At 45.8% G+C, this 20,352-nt stretch overlaps 1 protein-coding gene across 1 annotated transcript in view; it reads left to right on the top strand.

The window, feature by feature from the left end:
- Positions 1 to 19,807, top strand: part of LOC115105785 (roundabout homolog 1-like) — a 188,467-nt gene extending 168,660 nt beyond the window's left edge. The window contains exons 10-29 of the mRNA XM_029628166.2: positions 112 to 317; positions 423 to 504; positions 634 to 802; positions 1,006 to 1,172; positions 1,335 to 1,456; positions 4,237 to 4,471; positions 6,517 to 6,638; positions 6,916 to 7,087; positions 7,890 to 8,087; positions 13,865 to 13,891; positions 14,819 to 14,861; positions 15,120 to 15,274; positions 15,518 to 15,859; positions 15,995 to 16,108; positions 16,201 to 16,579; positions 16,683 to 17,182; positions 17,299 to 17,448; positions 17,584 to 17,805; positions 18,012 to 18,202; positions 18,335 to 19,807. Of these exons, the coding sequence (XP_029484026.2) occupies positions 112 to 317; positions 423 to 504; positions 634 to 802; positions 1,006 to 1,172; positions 1,335 to 1,456; positions 4,237 to 4,471; positions 6,517 to 6,638; positions 6,916 to 7,087; positions 7,890 to 8,087; positions 13,865 to 13,891; positions 14,819 to 14,861; positions 15,120 to 15,274; positions 15,518 to 15,859; positions 15,995 to 16,108; positions 16,201 to 16,579; positions 16,683 to 17,182; positions 17,299 to 17,448; positions 17,584 to 17,805; positions 18,012 to 18,202; positions 18,335 to 18,349 (3,611 nt within the window). The 3' untranslated portion in view covers positions 18,350 to 19,807. The remainder of the gene's footprint in view (positions 1 to 111; positions 318 to 422; positions 505 to 633; positions 803 to 1,005; positions 1,173 to 1,334; positions 1,457 to 4,236; positions 4,472 to 6,516; positions 6,639 to 6,915; positions 7,088 to 7,889; positions 8,088 to 13,864; positions 13,892 to 14,818; positions 14,862 to 15,119; positions 15,275 to 15,517; positions 15,860 to 15,994; positions 16,109 to 16,200; positions 16,580 to 16,682; positions 17,183 to 17,298; positions 17,449 to 17,583; positions 17,806 to 18,011; positions 18,203 to 18,334) is intronic.
- The last annotated feature ends 545 nt before the right edge of the window (positions 19,808 to 20,352 follow it).

Consider the following 20,352-nt stretch of genomic DNA (forward strand, 5'->3'; position numbering starts at 1 on the left):
CTTCTATATATTTTTTATTTATCTCTCTATCTGAAGGGGTGATAGAGAACTATTTACTCTCACAGTATAACTGGTATTAAACAGTGCCTTCTCCCGCTCTCTTTTGAATAGTGGTGTCGGACCGCCCCCCTCCCGTGATCCGACAGGGCCCGTCCAATCATACGGTACCTGTGGAGAGCACAGTGGTCCTGGGTTGCCAAGCAACAGGGACACCCACACCAACAGTTCACTGGAAGAAAGACGGGGTGATGGTGTCCCCCGAGGAGGCCCGCATCACCCAGATAGACACAGGAGCCCTGCAGATCCGCTACGCTAAGGTAGGGGGCAGCGTAACACCACCACCAACATACACTCATAGACCACCACTCAGACACCACCAAATGAACCCACTCTTACACTGTCTCTGTGTCTCTGCTCCTCAGCTTGGAGATACAGGCGTCTACACATGCGTGGCGTCCAGCCCCAGTGGAGAGGCATCCTGGAGGGCTTACCTGGAGGTGGAAGGTAGGTTATGGACATCATAATGATCTTTTCAGCTGTATCTTTCACTCTCTGGAGTCATTGCTGTGAGTAAAAGGGTATTTATTTGATTGTTTTATTGCCACTCTGACCTCACTGTTTCATGTCTGGCAGAGTTCGGAGTAGTAGTCCAGCCAGGTCGACCCACAGACCCTAACCTGATACCCAGCGGCCCATCCAAGCCTGACGTGACTGACGTGAGCCGCACCTCAGTCACTCTGTCCTGGAAATCCAACCCAAATGCTGGGGCCACGCCCACCTCCTATGTCATCGAAGCATTCAGGTAAGTCTAGGAAATCCTACCCAAACGCTGGGTTCACATCCACCTCCTATGTCATCGAGGTATTCAGGTAAGTCTAGCAGGGCCGAGATGTGTGTCTATTATGTGTGTTCAGGGCTGTATAGATATGCATCTGTTGTGTATGCACTCGTTTTTAAGACCTTGCCTGTTGTGAATGATTGACCATTGTTCCTCCATCTGTGTAGTCACGCGTCGGGGAGTAGCTGGGTGACTCTGGCTGACCACGTGAAGATGGAGACCTTTGTCCTGAAGAACCTCAAGCCAGGTGCAGTTTACCTGTTTCTGGTGAGAGCAGCCAACGCCTATGGCCTCAGTGACCCCAGCCCCATCACTGATGCAGTCAGGACACAAGGTGAGATAACCCTCTCCTCTACAAGCTTTACCTGATGATAGAGTCACATTTAGCTGATGTCAGAGACACTGAGACTTAGTGGTCCTCATATTGTAACCAGCTGGCTTGGCAAGGGCAAAGTGAGTGTCTGAGTGAGCTAACTCTCTCTGTGTCCCCATTCAGACACCCCTCCCACCAGCCAGGGTGTAGACCATCGTCAGATCCAGAGGGAGCTGGGGGATGTGGTGATCCATCTCCACAACCCCACCATCCTCTCTTCCTCTTCTGTCAAGGTGCAGTGGACGGTGAGTAGAACCCTGAACCTCGACCTAACTGGGCCTGGGCCGTCTGCAGATACTGACCATCCTAAGGAAAAGTTACCCTAGTGTCTGTCTGTGTCAGCTGATTGTGAATGATTACTACCAGCTTCTTAGACTGCATGGTCTGTTGGTCTCCCTACACCAAGGGGGGGGGCAAAGTATGGCACGCGGGCCATATCTGTTCCACCAGGAACTTCAATCCAGCCCGTGAGACATGAAAAATATATATATAATATATTTTTTAACCCCTTTTTTCTCCCCAATTTCATGGTATTCAATTGTCCCATCGCTGCAACTCCCGCACGGACTCGGGAGAGACTAAGGTCGAGAGCCGTGCGTCCTCATGACACGACCCAGCCAAGCCACACTGCTTCTTGACACAATGCCCGCTTAACCAGCCGCACCAATGTGTTGGAGGAAACACCGTACACCTGGCGACCGTGTCAGCATGCATGTGCCCGGCCTGCCACAGGAGTTGCTAGAGCGCAATGGGACAAGGAAGTCTCGGCCTGCCAAGCCGTCTCCTAACCCAGACGAAGCTGGGCCAATTGTGCGCCACCTCATGGGTTTCCCAGCCCATGTGACACAGCCTGGGATCAAACCCGGATCTGTAGTGATGCCTCAAGCACTGCGATGCAGTGCCTTAGACTGCTGCGCCACTCAGGAGGCCCCCCGCAAATTGATTTTAACAATTGGTCCCCCATAAAATGTGGCCTTCCATTGAATTTCAAAATCCCGATGTGGCCCTCGAGCCAAAAAGTCTGCCCACCCTTTCTGTGCTTGCGTGGCTATAACTTATATTCACAATAGGCTAATTTGATTGAGAAATAATGTACTTCAGAACACAAAGTTGAGACATAGAGCAGAGAGCATAGAATGTGCTGTATAACCAGCTCTGTAGAGCTGTGGGTAGGATGCAGGGGTTGGAACCTAAATTATTTTCCAATCGTTTCATTCTGAACAGAACCATAATTTCTTTCATTCCGTTCTAATTTTCCGACCAGCAAAGTCAAGTTCTGAACCAGTTCCAATCCCCAAAAAGTGGTGGTTTATGTTGTTCCTTTCTGTTCCTTTTTAAACCTCTGAAATATAAATATATATATTTTTACCTTTTTGGACTTACAATGTGAAAGATAACTAAAGTATCCTTAAGTAGCATTGAAAAAGTAGCATTGAAAAAGTTAATCCATTCTTCTCTAATAATTTCTAAATCACGCTTTTAACATCAACAGGCTACAGTAGCCTGTGCTTCGGAGGGGGAGGGGCAGGTAGCCTACACACGTACACACACGTAAAGATTTTCAGCTAGCAGTCAGACACTGGAAAAAGTTTCTGAGTGACTGAGTGAGGGTTTTGCAAAGGCAATTTCTTATGTTTTTTGTGAGACTAGAAAACGATTCCCTAAACTGTTCTGTTCCAGAACAGTATAGATCACTTTCGTTCCCGGTTCTGATTGTTATTTTACGGTTTTCAGTTCTGTTCCGTGAACCTGTTTCAACCACTGGTAGGATGTGGACCAATGGTCTAATGAAGACCGCCTGATATTCACAATATACTATACAAATATAACTTGATTCATTGAAAAAGAATGTACTACAGAACATATAGTTGAGTCTGTAGGCATAGAGCATAGACTGTGCTGTATATCCAGTTGTGTGGAGCTGTGGATAGGATGTGTACCAATGGCCTAATCAAGACCACCTGTGCTGACAGAGTGAGTTTTGATCCTGGTCTATGAAAGAGGACTTGTATATGTTGTGAGGCCTTTCTCCCTCTTCCCCAGGAAGGGCCAAGGGGCTCAGTGATGAATGAGCACATGTCAGGGGTGCAGTACTAAACAGAGACACAATGTAAATAGTTTAGCTGAGCAGGCCCAAAGCCAGACTGACAGGGAGAAGGCTTCCCCATGGCCATCGTCTGTGGAACTTGGCTGCCTGGGGAGTTCTTGAGCTTTCCGCATACTTGGACCGAAAATTATTAATAGGGCCACTGGACAGTACAAATGAACATGATCCCCTTTAAAATAGGTGAGAACACTTTGTTATGGGCCATTGTCAAGTAAAACATATTGGGCCCAGTCATTCATAAAGTGCTTATGAAGTCCTAGCTTCCTTAGCCATATCTACGATACCTAACTCTGAGGCCCATGTTTCTTTGCGTGCTGGTTAGAAGTGCCCTCCTGGAAGTGTGCTAACCAGTCCCAGGCTCTCAGGAAACTGGTGCTTGGTGATGACCTCATGCTGTGGTTTCTCTGAGCTCTGGAAGATGACAGGGGGTGTAACCTAAGCTCTCCCTGTGGGCTTGGGGGGCAACATAGCACAGAACTAAAGACTTCTCCTGGAGGATGTTCATTATATGGTTAACAGCCCAACAAACGCGGCAGGAGAGTTATGGTTTTATAATATGTATTGTTTTTTTATTTCATCATGTGACACACTGGCCCAACATCTGAGATCGCTGTACCATTTCCTGCTGTTGTAATGGCTCTTTGACACTTGTGTCATAGATCCCAGGGCTTACAATGAAATAGTTTTGGTTGGAACTATAATATTAAATATCAGCGGCTATGGCAACCAAAATGTTATAGCAATTTAATAGACTAATTTACAGTAGGGTTCCTTTTTCTGGCGTTGTGTGTTCCATGTGCGAATGTGTTCCAAAGTTCAAAGTGAGAACACATGGTCATAACACTGCTTATAAAATGATGTTGTGTTTTAGATGCCTTCTAAGAAACCCTAAAATCTGTTCCCCCTTTCTGCCACTAGGTGGAGCAGCAGTCTCCATACATCCAGGGTTACAAGGTGATGTACAGGGCGTCTGCGGAGCTGGGCCAGCCGGGGGGGCAGTGGGGCGTGTTCGAGGTGCGGAACCCTGGAGAGGACGGTGCTGTGGTGCCTCAGCTGAAGAAGGGGGTCACCTACGAGTTCAAAGTGCGTCCCTTCTTTGATGAGTTCCAGGGAGCGGACAGCGAAGTGAAGGTGGCCAGGACGCCTGAGGAAGGTGAGAGGCTGAGGCCAGGGGTCAGGGATCAGGGGTCAAGGGCTTCTGTTAAAGAGGGTAGTGATGGGAAGTCTGAGTGGAGATGAAATACATGAGTTATAGTATTAGAATGGAGTAGGTTGTTTTGTGAGAGTTTTAGTAGTCCAGGGAAGTGGTTGACAAAATCAACCTTTCACATGTAGAAATAAATGAATGAGATTTCTGAGAAACCATAACACATCTCGGTAACACATTATTTGGATAGTCCATCTGTAGATGCTCTACAGACTATCTATAGACAATCAGTAATATTTCAACTCTCTACTAACCCCAGTTCTAACCCTAACCTAAAACCTTATCCACACGAGGTTGGTGGCACCTTAATTGGGGAGGATGGGCTCGTGGTAATGGCTAGAGTGGAATAGGTGGAATGGTATCAAATACATGTGTTTGATGCCATTCCATTTACTCTGTTCCGCCCATTATTATGAGCCGTCCTCCCCTCAGAAGCCTCTACTGCCCTTATCCTAACCCTTAACCCTTACCCTAGCCCAAACCTTAAGCAATACCCTTATTCTAACCTAACCGTAACCTTAGCAAGCAGTTGCTTATCAACATATAGTTGTTCATACTATCTACAGAGCTTTTACCGATGGAATATCTGTACTATCCAAATAAAGTGTGCTAATTGTTCCGGAGATGTGTGGGTGTTACTGTATGGTTGTTGCATAGTTATCAACATTGGTGAGGTTTGAGAGTTTCACATTGTAAAGCTGACGTGTGTCTGTATTCTGTATAGATGAGTGTGTAGCAGCAGCTGTGCAGACAAATTGTGCTGCTAATTGTTTTCTGAGTTCATGCGTAGAGCCCCAGCCAGCCCGAGACAACAGACATGCCTGCTTTCATTATCTTTAACTAGGCGATGACTAAGCTCCTGAGGCCAACGCGCTACTGATTCACTTGAATTGCTTTCATCAGGTGACTAGCACCACCACCACCACCACCACCGTGGCACAGCACACAAAGCCTCCAGGCATTACTAGAGCTCGAACAACATACCATTCATCACAACATCAGCTCAGTCAATTCCTGTATTATACTGGTGACAAACATGCGACATGGACCTGTGGCTTCATGTGGGTTTCATATCCTTAGGCAGATAATTGCAAGAACATCTAGTGGGCTAGGCTAGATAGATAGATAGATATGTGGAACATTCAGTGCCCCAGCTTATCAGAGAAAACATTGTGTATACACATTTTTTTTTAATCTTCTCATCTTACAAATACTACCAATTATCACAACATCCATACAAAGTACCCACTGGGCAAAAACTGGTTCAATCAACATTGTTTCCACATCATTTCAACCAATAAAATAAATGTGAGGACATTGAATCAACCTGGAAAACAGATTATATTTGTAAAAAGTAATCAACGTAAGGGCATTTAATCTTTTTTTTACCTAACTTTTAACCTAAATCCAATGACATGGTAAAATGTTTTGTTGATTTCACGTTGAATGCGCGTTAGTTCAAATCCCCGAGCTGACAAGGTACAAATCTGTCATTCTGCCCCTGAACAGGCAGTTAACCCACTGCTCCTAGGCCGTCATTGAAAATAAGAATTTGTTCTTAACTGACTTGCCTAGTTAAATAAAGATAAAATCAGATAAATAAAGGTTGACAACTCAACCAAATGTAAATCAAAACTATGCGTTGAACTGACATCTGTGGCCATTCACTCTAGTTCCATACCCTTACAATTTAAAACTTCTACAATATTAATCTGTATTTATTCCACATGCTGTTTATTAGCTCTTTATGATCATACTGTTCAGTAACAGTAGTCTTGTTAAAAGCTTGCATCGCCTATTGTATTGAGAATAATCTGACTACTGCAGGTGAAGCAGTTGCATGTGATCTGAATTGTCACTAAATGTCCTTTAATGTTCAGTAAGAGACATGGCAGACGCTGAGGGGAGCTGTGACATGTACAGGATCAAAAGAGAGTGAGTGTCTTTGATGTCATCATGTGCATCTGTCTGACTGTTTGTTCCCATCTCAGCTCCCAGTGGAGCCCCCCGAGGTGTTACCATCACGAAGAGTGATGCCAATGGGACCACCATCCTGGTCGCTTGGCAACCGCCTCCTGAGGAGGAACAGAACGGAATGGTACAGGAGTACAAGGTAAGATGGAGAGAGGGTTTGATTTTCTGCTGAAGGAAAGAGGGGAACAAACAGAGAGAGGTATGGAGCAGAATCTCAAGCTCCCACTTTCTCCCTCTCACTTCCTTGGGTTTGTGTGTTTTTAGTTGCTTCAGCGGAGTTGGACTAAGCACATTGATGTGAGGCACTGTCATGAGCTAATGTTGATATGTCATATCAAATACAGTGTTTGCATTTACTGAAAAAAAATCCACTGACTCTCACCATCACACTCCTTCTTTCACCCTATCCTCTACAGATCTGGTGCCTGGGCAATGAGAGCCGTTACCACGTCAACCGGACAGTAGATGGCTCCACCTTCTCCGTGCTAATCCCCAGCCTGGCGCCAGGGATACGCTACAGTGTGGAGGTCGCCGCTAGCAACGGTGCTGGCCCAGGGGTCAAGAGTGATGTCACCTTCTTTCAACTTGGTGAGCTGCTCAACTGTAACACTTGATAGTCTTCCTTAAGTTAAGAGCATGTAAAAATACATTAAGAATGTTATCTGATCTCAGAACCAAGAAAAGAAGAGGTCAATTAACAGTGTTAATCCATTATCTATCTGTCGACTCACAAGCTTCAGGTCAACACCAGTTCAATCGCTACCCGTCTAAGGTATTTTCAGTTATAGCCATGTGATAGATTGTCTGTGTGATTTGCACACTGTGTCAGTTCTCACCATGACAAATGTAAAGGTGTATGTACAGGTGTCTATCTAATGTCCCAACATGAATATGTCTCTGAGTCATTTCACAATGCCTTTAGTTAAATCATTTGCATTCAGCTTCTCCTGCCCTAGTCTCAGGTTCACTATATGTGACAAAAAGCACAGACATTATCAACTCGGTTTTCCACCTCTCCATCGTCTTAGTACATTCCAGCCTTTTCATATTACCAATATAAAGCTTTTCGAGTTACATGATGAAGCCCATTCACTCCAGTTCACCTCTTGGCCTAGCACTCTGATGAGCAGAGAATGAGAACATTCTCCATGACAGATTAGGTGACCAGATGTATTTAGAGATATCTCCTTTCAGCTGACTCTCCTGTCTCCACTCTGTAATGTTGTCTTCCATCTCAGACTCCTGCCCATCAGTTGAACTTTAATGTTTTGAAGGATTTATGTTTGTCCTTCAGGATCCGCCTCAATTCTTCCCTGTCAATTTTCTATGATGGAGTATACTATATACACGTCCTTCGTGTCAATCTCCTCTCCTCCTCTTCCTCCCCCAGACTCTACAGGTCAGATGATGGACAGTCGTGAGGACCAGGACACATTGTCTCAGATCTCAGACGTGGTCAAACAGCCGGCGTTCATCGCGGGCATCGGTGCTACCTGCTGGGTGGTCCTCATGGTGTTCAGTGTGTGGCTCTACCGCCACCACAAGAAGAGGAGTGGCCTGAGCAGCAGCTACGCCGGCATACGCAAAGGTCCATAGTGGATGTGGCTTTGGGTGTATATATCAGTGGACATGTTTAACTATACTTGTGGGGATCAAGAAAAGTAAACAAACAAAAATTTGATCAACTGGGGACATTTTGTAAGTTTAGTGTTAGGCTTAGGGAGAATAGGATAATTTATTAAGTAAGTAGAGTATCAAATGTTGATCACACCCAGCTAATACTTTGTTGAGTAGAGATTGGAGGGAGATGAGAAGAGACTGGGATGGTGATAGTAATTAGATGTGGGGAGGTGGATAGAGGGAGGACATTAGGTTAGTGTTATGATCATTCAGCTGAACACTGGCAACCTAAGCCCTCTGACACACATGTTAGAGATGGGAAACTGTCCTCTGTGTCACCAGGGTAATTGCATTTATTCACTTCAATCACATTTTTTTTAATGAATTTTTATTTCACCTTTATTTAACCAGGTAGGCCAGTTGAGAACAAGTCTTCAGTTACAACTGCGACCTGGCCAAGATAAAGCAAAACAGTGCGACAAAAACAACAACACAGAGTTACACATAAACAAAAGTACAGTCAATAACACAAAATAAAAGAAAAATAGAAAAATATATGTACAGTGTGTGCAAATAAAGAAGAGTAGGGAGGTAGGCAATAAATAGGTGAAAATAATTACAATTTAGCATTAATACTGGAGTGATAGATGTGCAGATGATGTTGTGCAAGTAGAGATAATGGGGTGCAAAAGAGCAAGAGGGTAAGTAATAATATGGGGATGAGGTAGTCGGGTGTGCTATTTACTGATTGGCTGTGTACAGGTACAGTGATCGGTAAGCTGCTCTGACAGATTACGCTTAAAGTTAGTGAGGGAGATATAAGACTCCAGCTTCAGAGATTTTTGCAATTCATTCCAGTCATTGGCAGCAGAGAACTGGAAGGAAAGGCGGCCAAAGGAAGTATTGGCTTTGGGGATGACATGTGCAGTATACCTGCTGGAGCGCGTGCTATGGGTGGATGTTGCAATGGTGACCAGTGAGCTGAGATAAGGCGTAGCTTTACCTAGCAAAGACTTACAGATGACCTGGAGACAGTGGATTTGGCGATGGATATACAGTGGGGCAAAAAGGTATTTAGTCAGCCACCAATTGTGCAAGTTCTCCCACTTAAAAAGATGAGAGAGGCCTGTAATTTTCATCATAGGTACACTTCAACTATGACAGACAAAATGAGAAGAAAAATCCAGAAAATCACATTGTACGATTTTTTTGAATTTATTTGCAAATTATGGTGGAAAATAAGTATTTGGTCAATAACAAAAGTTTATCTCAATACTTTGTTATATACCCTTTGTTGGCAATGACAGAGATCAAACGTTTTCTGTAAGTCTTCACAAGGTTTCAACACACTGTTGCTGGTATTTTTGCCCATTCATCCATGCAGATCTCCTCTAGAGCAGTGATGTTTTGGGGCTGTTGCTGGGCAACACGGACTTTCAACTCCCTCCAAAGATTTTCTATGGGGTTGAGATCTGGAGACTGGCTAGGCCACTCCAGGACCTTGAAATGCTTCTTACGAAGCCACTCCTTTGTTGCCCGGGCGGTGTGTTTGGGATCATTGTCATGCTGAAAGACCCAGCCACGTTTAATCTTCAATGCCCTTGCTGATGGAAGGAGGTTTTCAGTCAAAATCTCACGATACATGGCCCCATTCATTCTTTCCTTTACACGGATCAGTCGTCCTGGTCCCTTTGCAGAAAAACAGCCCCACAAAGCATGATGTTTCCACCCCCATGCTTCACAGTAGGTATGGTGTTCTTTGGATGCAACTCAGCATTCTTTGTCCTGCAAACACGACGAGTTGAGTTTTTACCAAAAAGTTATATTTTGGTTTCATCTGACCATATGACATTCTCCCAATCTTCTTCTGGATCATCCAAATGCTCTCTAGCAAACTTCAGACGGGCCTGGACATGTACTGGCTTAAGCAGGGGGACACGTCTGGCACTGCAGGATTTGAGTTCCTGGCGGCGCAGTGTGTTACTGATGGTAGGCTTTGTTACTTTGGTCCCAGCTCTCTGCAGGTCATTCACTAGGTACCCCTGTGTGGTTCTGGGATTTTTGCTCACCGTTCTTGTGATCATTTTGACCCCACGAGGTGAGATCTTGCGTGTAGCCCCAGATCGAGGGAGATTATCAGTGGTCTTGTATGTCTTCCATTTCCTAATAATTGCTCCCACAGTTGATTTCTTCAAACCAAGCTGCTTACCTATTGCAGATTCAGTCTTCCCAGCCTGGTGCAGGTCTACAATTTTGTTTCTGGTGTCCTTTGACAGCTCTTTGGTCTTGGCCATAGTGGAGTTTGGAGTGTGACTGTTTGAGGTTGTGGACAGGTGTCTTTTATACTGATAACACGTTCAAACAGGTGCCATTAATACAGGTAACGAGTGGAGGACAGAGGAGCCTCTTAAAGAAGAAGTTACAGGTCTGTGAGAGCCAGACATCTTGCTTGTTTGTAGGTGACCAAATCCACCATCATTTGCAATAAATTCATTCAAAATCCTACAATGTGATTTTCTGGATTCTTTTTCTCATTTTGTCTGTCATAGTTGAAGTGTACCTATGATGAAAATTACAGGCCTCTCATCTTTTTAAGTGGGAGAACTTTTGGTGGCACAATTGGTGGCTGACTAAATACTTTTTTGCCCCACTGTATATCCATCGCCAAATCCACTGTCTCCAGGCCAGCCAACAAGAGCATACAGGTCACAGTGGTGGGTGATATATGGGGCTTTGGTGATAAAACGGATGGGACTGTGATAGACTACATCCAGTTTGCTGAGTATAGTGTTGGGGGCCATTTTGTAAATGACATCGCCGAAGTCAAGGATCGGTAGGATAGTCAGTTTTACGAGGGTATCTTTGGCGGCATGAGAGATAAGGCTTTGTTGGGAAATAGGAAGCTGATTCTAGATTTAATTTTGGATTGGAGATGCTTAACGCGAGTCTGGAAGGAGAGTTTACAGTCTAATGAGACACCTAGGTATTTGTAGTTGTCCACATATTCTAGGTCAGAACCTTACAGAGTAGTGATGCCATTCGGGCGGATGGGTGCTGGCAGCAATCGGCTGAAGAGCATGGAATTAGTTTTACTAGCATTTAAAAGCAGTTGGAGGACACGGAAGGAGTGTTGTATGGTGTTGACCTTGTTTGGAGGCTTGTTAGCACAGTGTCCAAAGAAGGGCCAGATGTTTAGAGAATGGGGTAGTCTGCATAGAGGTGGATCAAAGAATCACCAGCAGCAAGAGCGACGTCATTGATATATACAGAGAAAATAGTCGGCCTGAGAATTGAACCCTGTGGACCCCCATAGAGACTGCTAGAGGTCCGGACAACAGGCCCACCGATTTGACACACTGAGCTCTATCAGAGAAGTAGTTGGTGAACCAGGCGAGGCAGTCATTTGAGAAACCAAGGCTGTTGAGTCTGCCGATAAGAATGTAGTGATGGATAGAGTCAAACAAAGCCTTGGCCAGGTCGTTGAAGACGGCTGCACAGCACTGTCTTTTATCGATGGCGGTTATGATATTGTTTAGGACCTTGAGCATGGCTGAGGTGCACCCATTACCAGCTCGGAAACCAGATTGCATAGTGGAGAAGGTACGGTGGTATTCGAAATGGTCGGTGATCTGTTTGTTAACTTGGCATTCTAAGATTTTAGAAGGGCAGGATGGATATAGGTCTAAAGCAGTTTGGGTCTAGAGTGTCTCCCGCTTTAAAGATAGGGATAACCGCGGCAGCTTTTCAATCTTTGTGGATCTCAGACGATACGAAAGAGAGGTTGAACAGGCTAGTAATAGGGGTTGCAACAATTTTGGAGGATCATTTTAGAAAGAGAGTGTCCAGATTGTCTAGACCGGCTGAATTGTAGGGATCCAGTTTTCACATTTCTTTCAGAACATCAGCTGTCTGGATTTGGGTGAAGGAGAAGCAGGGGGGTTGGGGTTTGGGCAGGTTGCTGCAGGGGGTGCTGAGATGTTGGCCGGGGTAGGGGTAGCTAGGTGGAAAGCATGGCCAGCTGTGGAAAAATGCTTATTGAAATGATTGATTATCGTAGATTTATCGGTGGTGACAGTGCTTTCTATCCTCGGTGCAGTGGCCAGCTTGGAGGAAGTTGCTCTTATTCTCCATGGACTTTACAGTGGCAAAATTTGGGGGGGAATTAGTGCTACAGGGATGCAAATTTATGTTTGAAATAGCTAGCCTTAGCTTTTCTAACTGATTGAGTATATTGGTGCCTGACTTCCCTAAAAAGTTGCATATTGCGGGGGCTATTCGATGCTAATGCAGAATGCCACAGGATGTTTTTGTGCTAATCAAGGGCAGGCAAGTCTGGGGTGAACCAAGGGCTATATCTGTTCTTAGTTCTACATTTTTTAAATGGGGCATGCTTATTTAAGATGGAGAGGAAAGCACTTTTGAAGAGCAACCAGGCATCCTCTACTGACAGGATGAGGTCAATATCCTTCCAGAATACCCGGGCCAGGTCGATTAGAAAGGCCTGCTCGCTGAAGTGTTTTAGGGAGCGTTTGACAGTGATGAGGGGTGGTCGTTTGACTGCGGACCCTTTACGCACGCATTGAGGCAGTGATTGCTGAGATCCTGTTTGAAGACAGCAGAGGTGTATTTAGAGGGTAAGTTGGTCAGGATGATATCTTACAGGGTGCCCATGGTTACTGATTTTGGTTGTACCTGGTAGGTTCCTTAATAATGTGTGTAAGATTGAGGGCATCTAGATTAGATTGTAGGATGGCCGGGGTGTTAAGCATGTCCCAGTTTAGGTCACCTAACAGTACAAACTCTGAAGATAGATGGGGGACGATCAATTCACATATGGTGTCCAGGGCACAGATGGGGGTTGAGGGGGGTCTATAGCAAGCGGCAACGGTGAGAGACTTGGATGGTGGATTTAAAAAAATAGAATCTCGAATTGTTTGGGAACAGACCTGGATAGTATTACAGAACTCTGCAGGCTATCTCTGCAGTAGATTGCAACTTCCTCCCCTTTGGCAGTTCTATCTTGTCGGAAAATATTATAGTTAGGGATGGAAATTTCAGGATTTTTGGTGGAACTTTAAGCCAAGTTTCAGACATGGCTAGGACATCCGGGTTTGCGGAGTGTGCTAAAGCAGTGAATAAAATAAACTTAGGGAGGAGGCTTCTAATGTTAACATGCATGAAACCAATGCTTTTACATTAAGGTGTGTTTTTCTCCAGTAGCCCAATAATGTGACTTGCCTAGTGTCAGCTGCTTTTATCCTCAAAGTAAGGAGCCTGATAACCATATCTCATGAAATGAAATAAAACGGGTTTGGTCTTCTCTCCTAACTCGAAGACCTCAAAGGGTAGTGACGATGAGCCGGCACATCCCAGAATACGCTGACATTCAAAAGCTGACATTTAGGGCTCATTTCCAGGGCGCTGCCCGCCGCCTCTCCCCGATGAGGCACAGTTAGAGTAGGGACAAGCCTGTCACCCAGGTAATATGACACGTGTTCTGCTATCTCTGTTATCTCCTTCCATCTGACCACAGGTGACCTCCATTACCCATAAGGCCACATGTTCCTGATTGATGGAGGACAGGGAGCCTCATCTGACTCTGTGTGTGTGTGTTTGAGTGTGCGTGCATGCGTCAATATGTCTGCCAGTTTTTGTGGGGCTTTTTAACCTTCTTCTCTCTTTCTCTCCCACCTCCTTTTCTTTTTATTTGCTCCTCCTCTGTTTGGGTTGGGTTTGTTCCTGCAGTTCCATCTTTCACCTTCACTCCTACAGGTATGTATGAAGGAATGTGTTCAGCTGTAAACATCTATTTGTTATTTACCGGTATGTGTTCTGACCTTGAAGCCCCTATGATTCAGAGATGCCTGTACACAAACACAGTTCTATGTTCTCAGTTCCTCCCAGCACTCACAAACAATCTGTTCCAATACACAAACAGCTAATGGAGCTAGTGTTTATCTTTGGTGGCCTCACATCCACAAACCAATTATGTAACATTAAAAATCTCACGGAGGGAGGTGCGTTCAGGGCTACACAAAGGGATCATCTGACATAAGGTGAATCAGGGGGCAGACAGCTCCTAAAGAGGTCATTAGCCCATCCCTATCCCACCCTCTTAGACCAGGCATAGACAATGACACACAACATGGCCACCAGTTGGCCTGTCCTGTGGTTGTGGTGAAGACAGTTTAGAGTGCTGCTGAGTCACTGTGCTTTGTGACAAGTAGAGAGGCAGTTAGTGCCATACAAAGCATAAACACAGTCCCATGTTCCCACTTGTCCTTCACACAGTAACCATAGAAGTAGTAAAGTGTATCTAATCATGTGGTTGAAATGACTCACCCTCCAGTGAAGAGGATGTGTCTGAACTGAAGGGTTATCAGTCATTGTGAAGTGTGCCTCAGGGTCAAGATATCATGTTTAACACTCTGACACTGATTTAGTTTTTCTACATGTACACCTCTCAATGCCAAGTGCCCCAGGTGTGTGTTGATATGCGTGTGCGTGCGTGTGTGTTTGCGTGCAGTGTGTGACTCATGACAGGATGTGTCTATCAGATATGATGAGTCAGACTCCTAAGGACAGCTGTATGAGTACAGAGTGACAGACAGGTCACACCAACCTGTGGATTCCCTCTTTCATTTGTCGTGCAGGTTGCTTTCTTGTGTTTCTCACATTTGTTCTCTTTCTTTAAATCAGTGAACTATCAGAGAGGAGGAGAGTCGGTCTGCAGTGCTGGGAGGTAAGGGGTGTGCTTTTACGTGTACACTTGACTGGATATGATTTCCCCACTGTCTATATAGGGCACTTATGATGGTGTTCAGAAATGCAGGAAGGAAAGTAGTAAAAACAACAGCAGTGTATTCCCTACTTGAACCACCAGAGGGAGGTCTCCCCCTGTCTGAAAAATGACAGAGGACAAAAACTCCCATGCCCATCCCTGACTGAAACCCTGTTTGTTCTGTGTGATAATGGTTCTGGTTGCATGCTTCTGGTTCAGACCCGGGCTGCTGAACATGGGTGAGAGTGTGAACCAGCCGTGGCTGCCAGACTCCTGGCCCAACGCCTGTGCCAACCACAAAGACTGCAGCATCAACTGCTGCAACACTGGAAACGGCACCAGCGACAGCAACATGACCACCTACAGCCGCCCAGGTCAGTACCGTTAAAGCTACAGACCTCCTCTGGGGTGATAGTGGTCAGGCCCCAGCAATGGAACTTAAAGTATGGAGATATAATGCAAATCAAATAAGCAATGAGGGTTATCATGGAAATGAAACATGGCTTCAACATGATAAGTAATGGTGTTATGTGACTTCCTGTGTGAAGGGTTAATGAAGGGTTAATGAATAGGTAAAGTGTCTCTAACCCTAACCCCATGTGGTCTCCTCTCCTCAGCTGACTGCATCGCCAACTATGGCAGCCAGTTGGAGAACCAGCAGGGGGGTCTATTGGGGTCTGAACAGGCCGTGTACAGCGACGTGGACCTCTCCAACAAACTCAATGAGCTCAAGACCTTCAACAACCCCAGCCTGTGCTATATGGGCCCAGGGGTAGGGCCGCCCACCCCCTACGAGCCCACCCCCTATGCCACCACCCAGCTCATCCAGTCTAGCATCCTTAACAAGGCTGGAGCTGCAGGGGCCGCTGATATACGCTGTTGGAACCAGCCCCCGTCCCAGCTGCAGAAAGCACATATGCAGTACAACATCATGGAGCAGAGCAACAGGCTCAATAAAGGTGAGAGGATTGGACATAGCGTAGCAGTGGTGCGAGGGAGGGTTTCTGGGAAGTTACTTCAGATTGTGTTACTATGTGTAGTCTACATATCTGTTTAACTCTGTCTCTTTCTCTCTGTATCTGCTGTGTCTTCAGACCACTATAGAGGAGATGGGCCTCTGCAAGGCACCGTCCCGTACAACCAGGCCCACGAACACAACACAGGAGGCTCCCTCCACAGCTCTGACAGGGGCAGCAACAGCACCTCTGGTGAGACACTGATTACCCAGATCATAGCAAATAGGACAAATAAGTATTTGTTCTGCAGTATGTTCTAAGAGTTTGTTCGATTGCCTCTGCAGGGAGCCAAAGTCATAAGAAGGGAACTCGCACCCCCAAACTGCCCAAAACGAACACAGTGACCCGGGGTGAACCTCTGCCCCCTTCCCCTGCCAACCCACCACCAAGTCGGAGCTGTGACGAATATACCCTGCCCATGGAAAAAAGCTTTAACCCAGATGCCCTATGCCCAATGCTTCCCTCACGGATGTACCTGCATCCGGATGAGATGGAGGAGGAGGAGGCGGAGGAGGGGATGGATAGATGTCCCACCCCCCCTGTCAGAGGGGCAGCCTCATCCCCTGAGGGTCTTTCCTACAGTCACCAGTCTACGGCAACTCTCACCCCCTCCCCCCAGGGAGACCAGCACAACGGCCTACACAATGGAACAGACCACCACAGGTGACTATGAGCCCAACTCACACTGCATCTCACTCATCCCAGCTACAACCGTCAGGCATTTGTATTAATCAATGCTTTGATCCTTTCCCTTTTCCCTTCTTAGACAACACGTGGCCAGCCCCCCTCCTTCCCCGCTCCCCCTCTCCCCCCCACACACCTACGGATACATCTCCAGCCCCCTGGAACTGGATACTGACGGCCAGGAGGAAGAGGGGGAGGAGGATGAAGAAGAGGCAGGGGATGAGATGGATGCAGACATGGCCCAGAGTCACTACCACCAGCACCAAAATAACCACCAGCCCCACCAGCAACTGCGCCACAACCAGCACCCCCGTTCCCCACGCAGGCTGCACCTCCGGGGGCTGGAGCAGACGCCGGCCTCCAGCACGGGGGATCTGGAGAGTTCCGTGACGGGCTCCATGATTAACGGCTGGGGCTCGGCCTCCGAGGAGGACAACGGCTCATCAGGACGCTCCAGCGCCGTCAGCTCCTCAGACGGATCCTTCTTCACAGACGCAGACTTCGCCCAGGCTGTGGCCAACACTGGAGACTACACAGCAGGCCTACGTATGGCCAGGTTCCCGGAGGACACAGGACCAGCAAGTGAGGAGGAGAGAGGGGCAGGAAACTGGATCAGGGGAAAATATCAGAAATAAAATGCATAGATATGCCTTCTTAGATAAAACTTTCATGGACTGACTGTTTTTCTGTTACCTCAGGGCGAAGGCACCAGCGTCCCAGCAGCCCACTGTCCACAGACAGCAACATGAGCTCTGCAGTGATGCAGAAGAGACCGCCCAAGAGGCACAAGCAGCACCAGGCCCAGGTTGGCCACCAAGGTCACCTGAAGAGGAACGACTTCACAGACGGTAAGGGACTGGGTCTGAGATATGGGTCACTGCATGAAACAGCTCTCACATTGACTTCTCTAGCTATACAGTACTTGGTGAATGGCCTTGGTGAATAAAGTTCCAATTTCCATGTCTGTGTTCTTCTCTCCTCAGACTCATGCATGCCCTTGAAGTCCCCTAGTCACATGTCGCGGTGTGGCTATGAGGTGAGAGGTGCTACGCTCCCGAGGATTGGCTCTGGGGAGGGTCGGGGCCGGAGAGGGAGTGCAGGAGGCCAGAAGACCAGAGAGGGCTCTGTAGAGAGACGGGAGGGCCAGGACAAGAACAGGACTCCACAGGGAGGCAAGGGGAGCAGCAAAGCCCGTCAGCCACCAGGTACTTACTGCAATGTAGTGTACTTCCAATGTGGTTTGTGTGTTGGAACAAAGTACATATATGAGCTTTATAACATTATGCTTGTATGTGGTTCCTACATGTCAAAATAAATCCCCTTGAAAACTAGATGATTCATCACAATGGAGTTTATCCAGCACAAACTAAGTAGAATGTGTTTAACCAACCACCATCTCTCTCTGTCTCAGGTTCTGAGGACATCCCCCCGTACAGCAGGCCCTCCTTCCCCTCGGTGCAGTGCCAGAGCCAGGCTCAGAGCTCCTCCAGCTCCATGTCCTCCCGGGGCTCAGGTGGACGGAGGAGAGATGGGGCCCGCAGGAACCCCACAGACACACTGCCCAGCATCACAGGCTTCCAGACCCAGGAAGAGGAGCTAGAGGTGAGAACAAGATACTCATAAAAGTGTCCATTTACTAGTTTCCATGAGTTGAAAATCTAGTATGTCTATGATCTTATTTTTATGGCCATTATTCAAGGGGTTATATTATAAACTTGTGTCTTGAGTCTACAGCTTCTGGAGAGCTGAGGATCATGGGAGAAGAAAAGGAAAGGGGATCTGACATCACAATTCAGTGACTATTATGTAAATTACTTTTCATATCATACACAACAAAAAAAACAGAACAATATTGAATATTTGTTTTTCTTATTACAATTTCTCATTAGATGTCCATCTTCCAGGAAAAAAGAAAGTGAGAAAAAAGGTGCATTCGCGTTTGAGCCTGTTAACTCACTGGTATGAAGCACCATTAGATCATTGTTTACTTGACTTGTTGCTAGAGAACTGGCTTCCATTCGCCTCGATGAAAGTAGTCACAGCCTCAATGAAAGTACATGCACATTAGATGGCTGTTGTCAGTGTATACAGATACCTTGTCTTGGACCACCTGATGTGCTACATGTCTGTTGCCCCTGTAATTAATATTTGGACATCACTATCCATCTTGTAAATTGTTTGTTAATTTTACTGCCACAAAAATTGCTACAATGGGAATTTTACATTTGTTTTTAATGTATTTTTGTAATGCACTGTTATTGTTTTGTTATTGATGTTGGTCTTGTCGATGTGCATTATTTGTTCTACTTTGGTTTCAAAAGCACAATCACTTAACTTTATTTTAAACTATTGTTATCTATGACCTTCCGTCATACAAGAGGAACAATGATACAAATGATCTTGTTAATCGTTGTCTATATACACGATTGAACCAGTGTTATGTGTCTTAATATTCTGTTTCTGTTAGGGGTTGGGATGGGAACTTAACTCTCCTGTCTAGTTTAGGTTTCATTCAAACCACAGTGTTCATTTGGACTCAAACTTTATTATGACACAAACTACTGTGTTAATCGGACTATACTCTCATGTCTAAAATTGCACTTATGAGGAAGTGAGAGAGACAGTAGACAAGCTGACGGATACATTGTACCAATAGGGAAGGGTGAGAATGTCCCATTAGTAGGGAACGTTGATGGATACATCCTGGAAAATGGATTTCTCCATGCCTGATGATGGATAGCGTTTTCTCCATGAGCAACCAGTACACAGTGACACATCCACCATTGTTTCCCAGCAAGACAGAGGACAGGGGAAAGTGACATTAATACGTACCCTAAAGAAGGACTCTATTACAGAAAGAGGACAACTGGTGACAAAAGACTGGGACTTTAAATCATGCTGCTTGGCAATGGAACAGCATGTTGGGTTTAGGTTCTTTATGGCTACATCTAGGCCAAGCTTTTGGTACATCTACAAAATGTGTAAAACATTGTTCGCTGAGGACACCTGACATTTGTTTGGAGTTTGCCATGTTTTAAAGAATTGCAACTATGTTCATGATGTCAGCCATGTTATGTCAGCCATGTTATGTCAGCCATGTTATGTCAGCCATGTTATGTCATTACTGAGTATGTTATAAACGGGGATGAAAAAAAATATTGTCATTTTTACCACATTATTTATTATTAAAATGTCTTCAAATGACAGTGTCCACCTGGAATTCTTTTGTGGTTCAATCTTTGTTCACTTGTTAGGTTAATACCTTACTTCTCTAGCATTTCACCAGTCAATACATCCTAATACAAGGTTGAAGTGAAGAAGGAAAATGGAAGAAGAAGAGGAAGAGGGAGAGCCACCCAAAAGCCTATTCTTTATGGGAATGTGATGACACGCTGCTTAATTAACCTCACTCATGAACCCTTGTGGTTCATTAACAGAGCAGCTGTGTGCTGTCAAAGGGAAAGAGACGCTGTGGAGCCTAGCACAGGTGTGGCTCTCTGTGTGTGTATGTGTAGTGGGGGGGGTGGATAGCAGTCAAAACTACAGCTACGAGCGGCAGCCAAAATACTTCTCTTTGTCCTCCTCAGAGCGCAAGATTGTGATGGAGAGAAAGAACCTGTCCATCAGCCACCCACACACAGATTCCTCCAGAAAGATTCTAATGTGTTCGTACTGTTTAACTGTAAGTACATCTCTGCATAATCAGCGAGAGCAGAGCAGGAGACAAATGCTGAGCTGCTGGAAGTCCAATC

This window comes from Oncorhynchus nerka, linkage group LG22 (assembly GCF_034236695.1).
Source record: "Oncorhynchus nerka isolate Pitt River linkage group LG22, Oner_Uvic_2.0, whole genome shotgun sequence".
Classification (NCBI taxonomy): Eukaryota; Metazoa; Chordata; class Actinopteri; order Salmoniformes; family Salmonidae; genus Oncorhynchus; species Oncorhynchus nerka.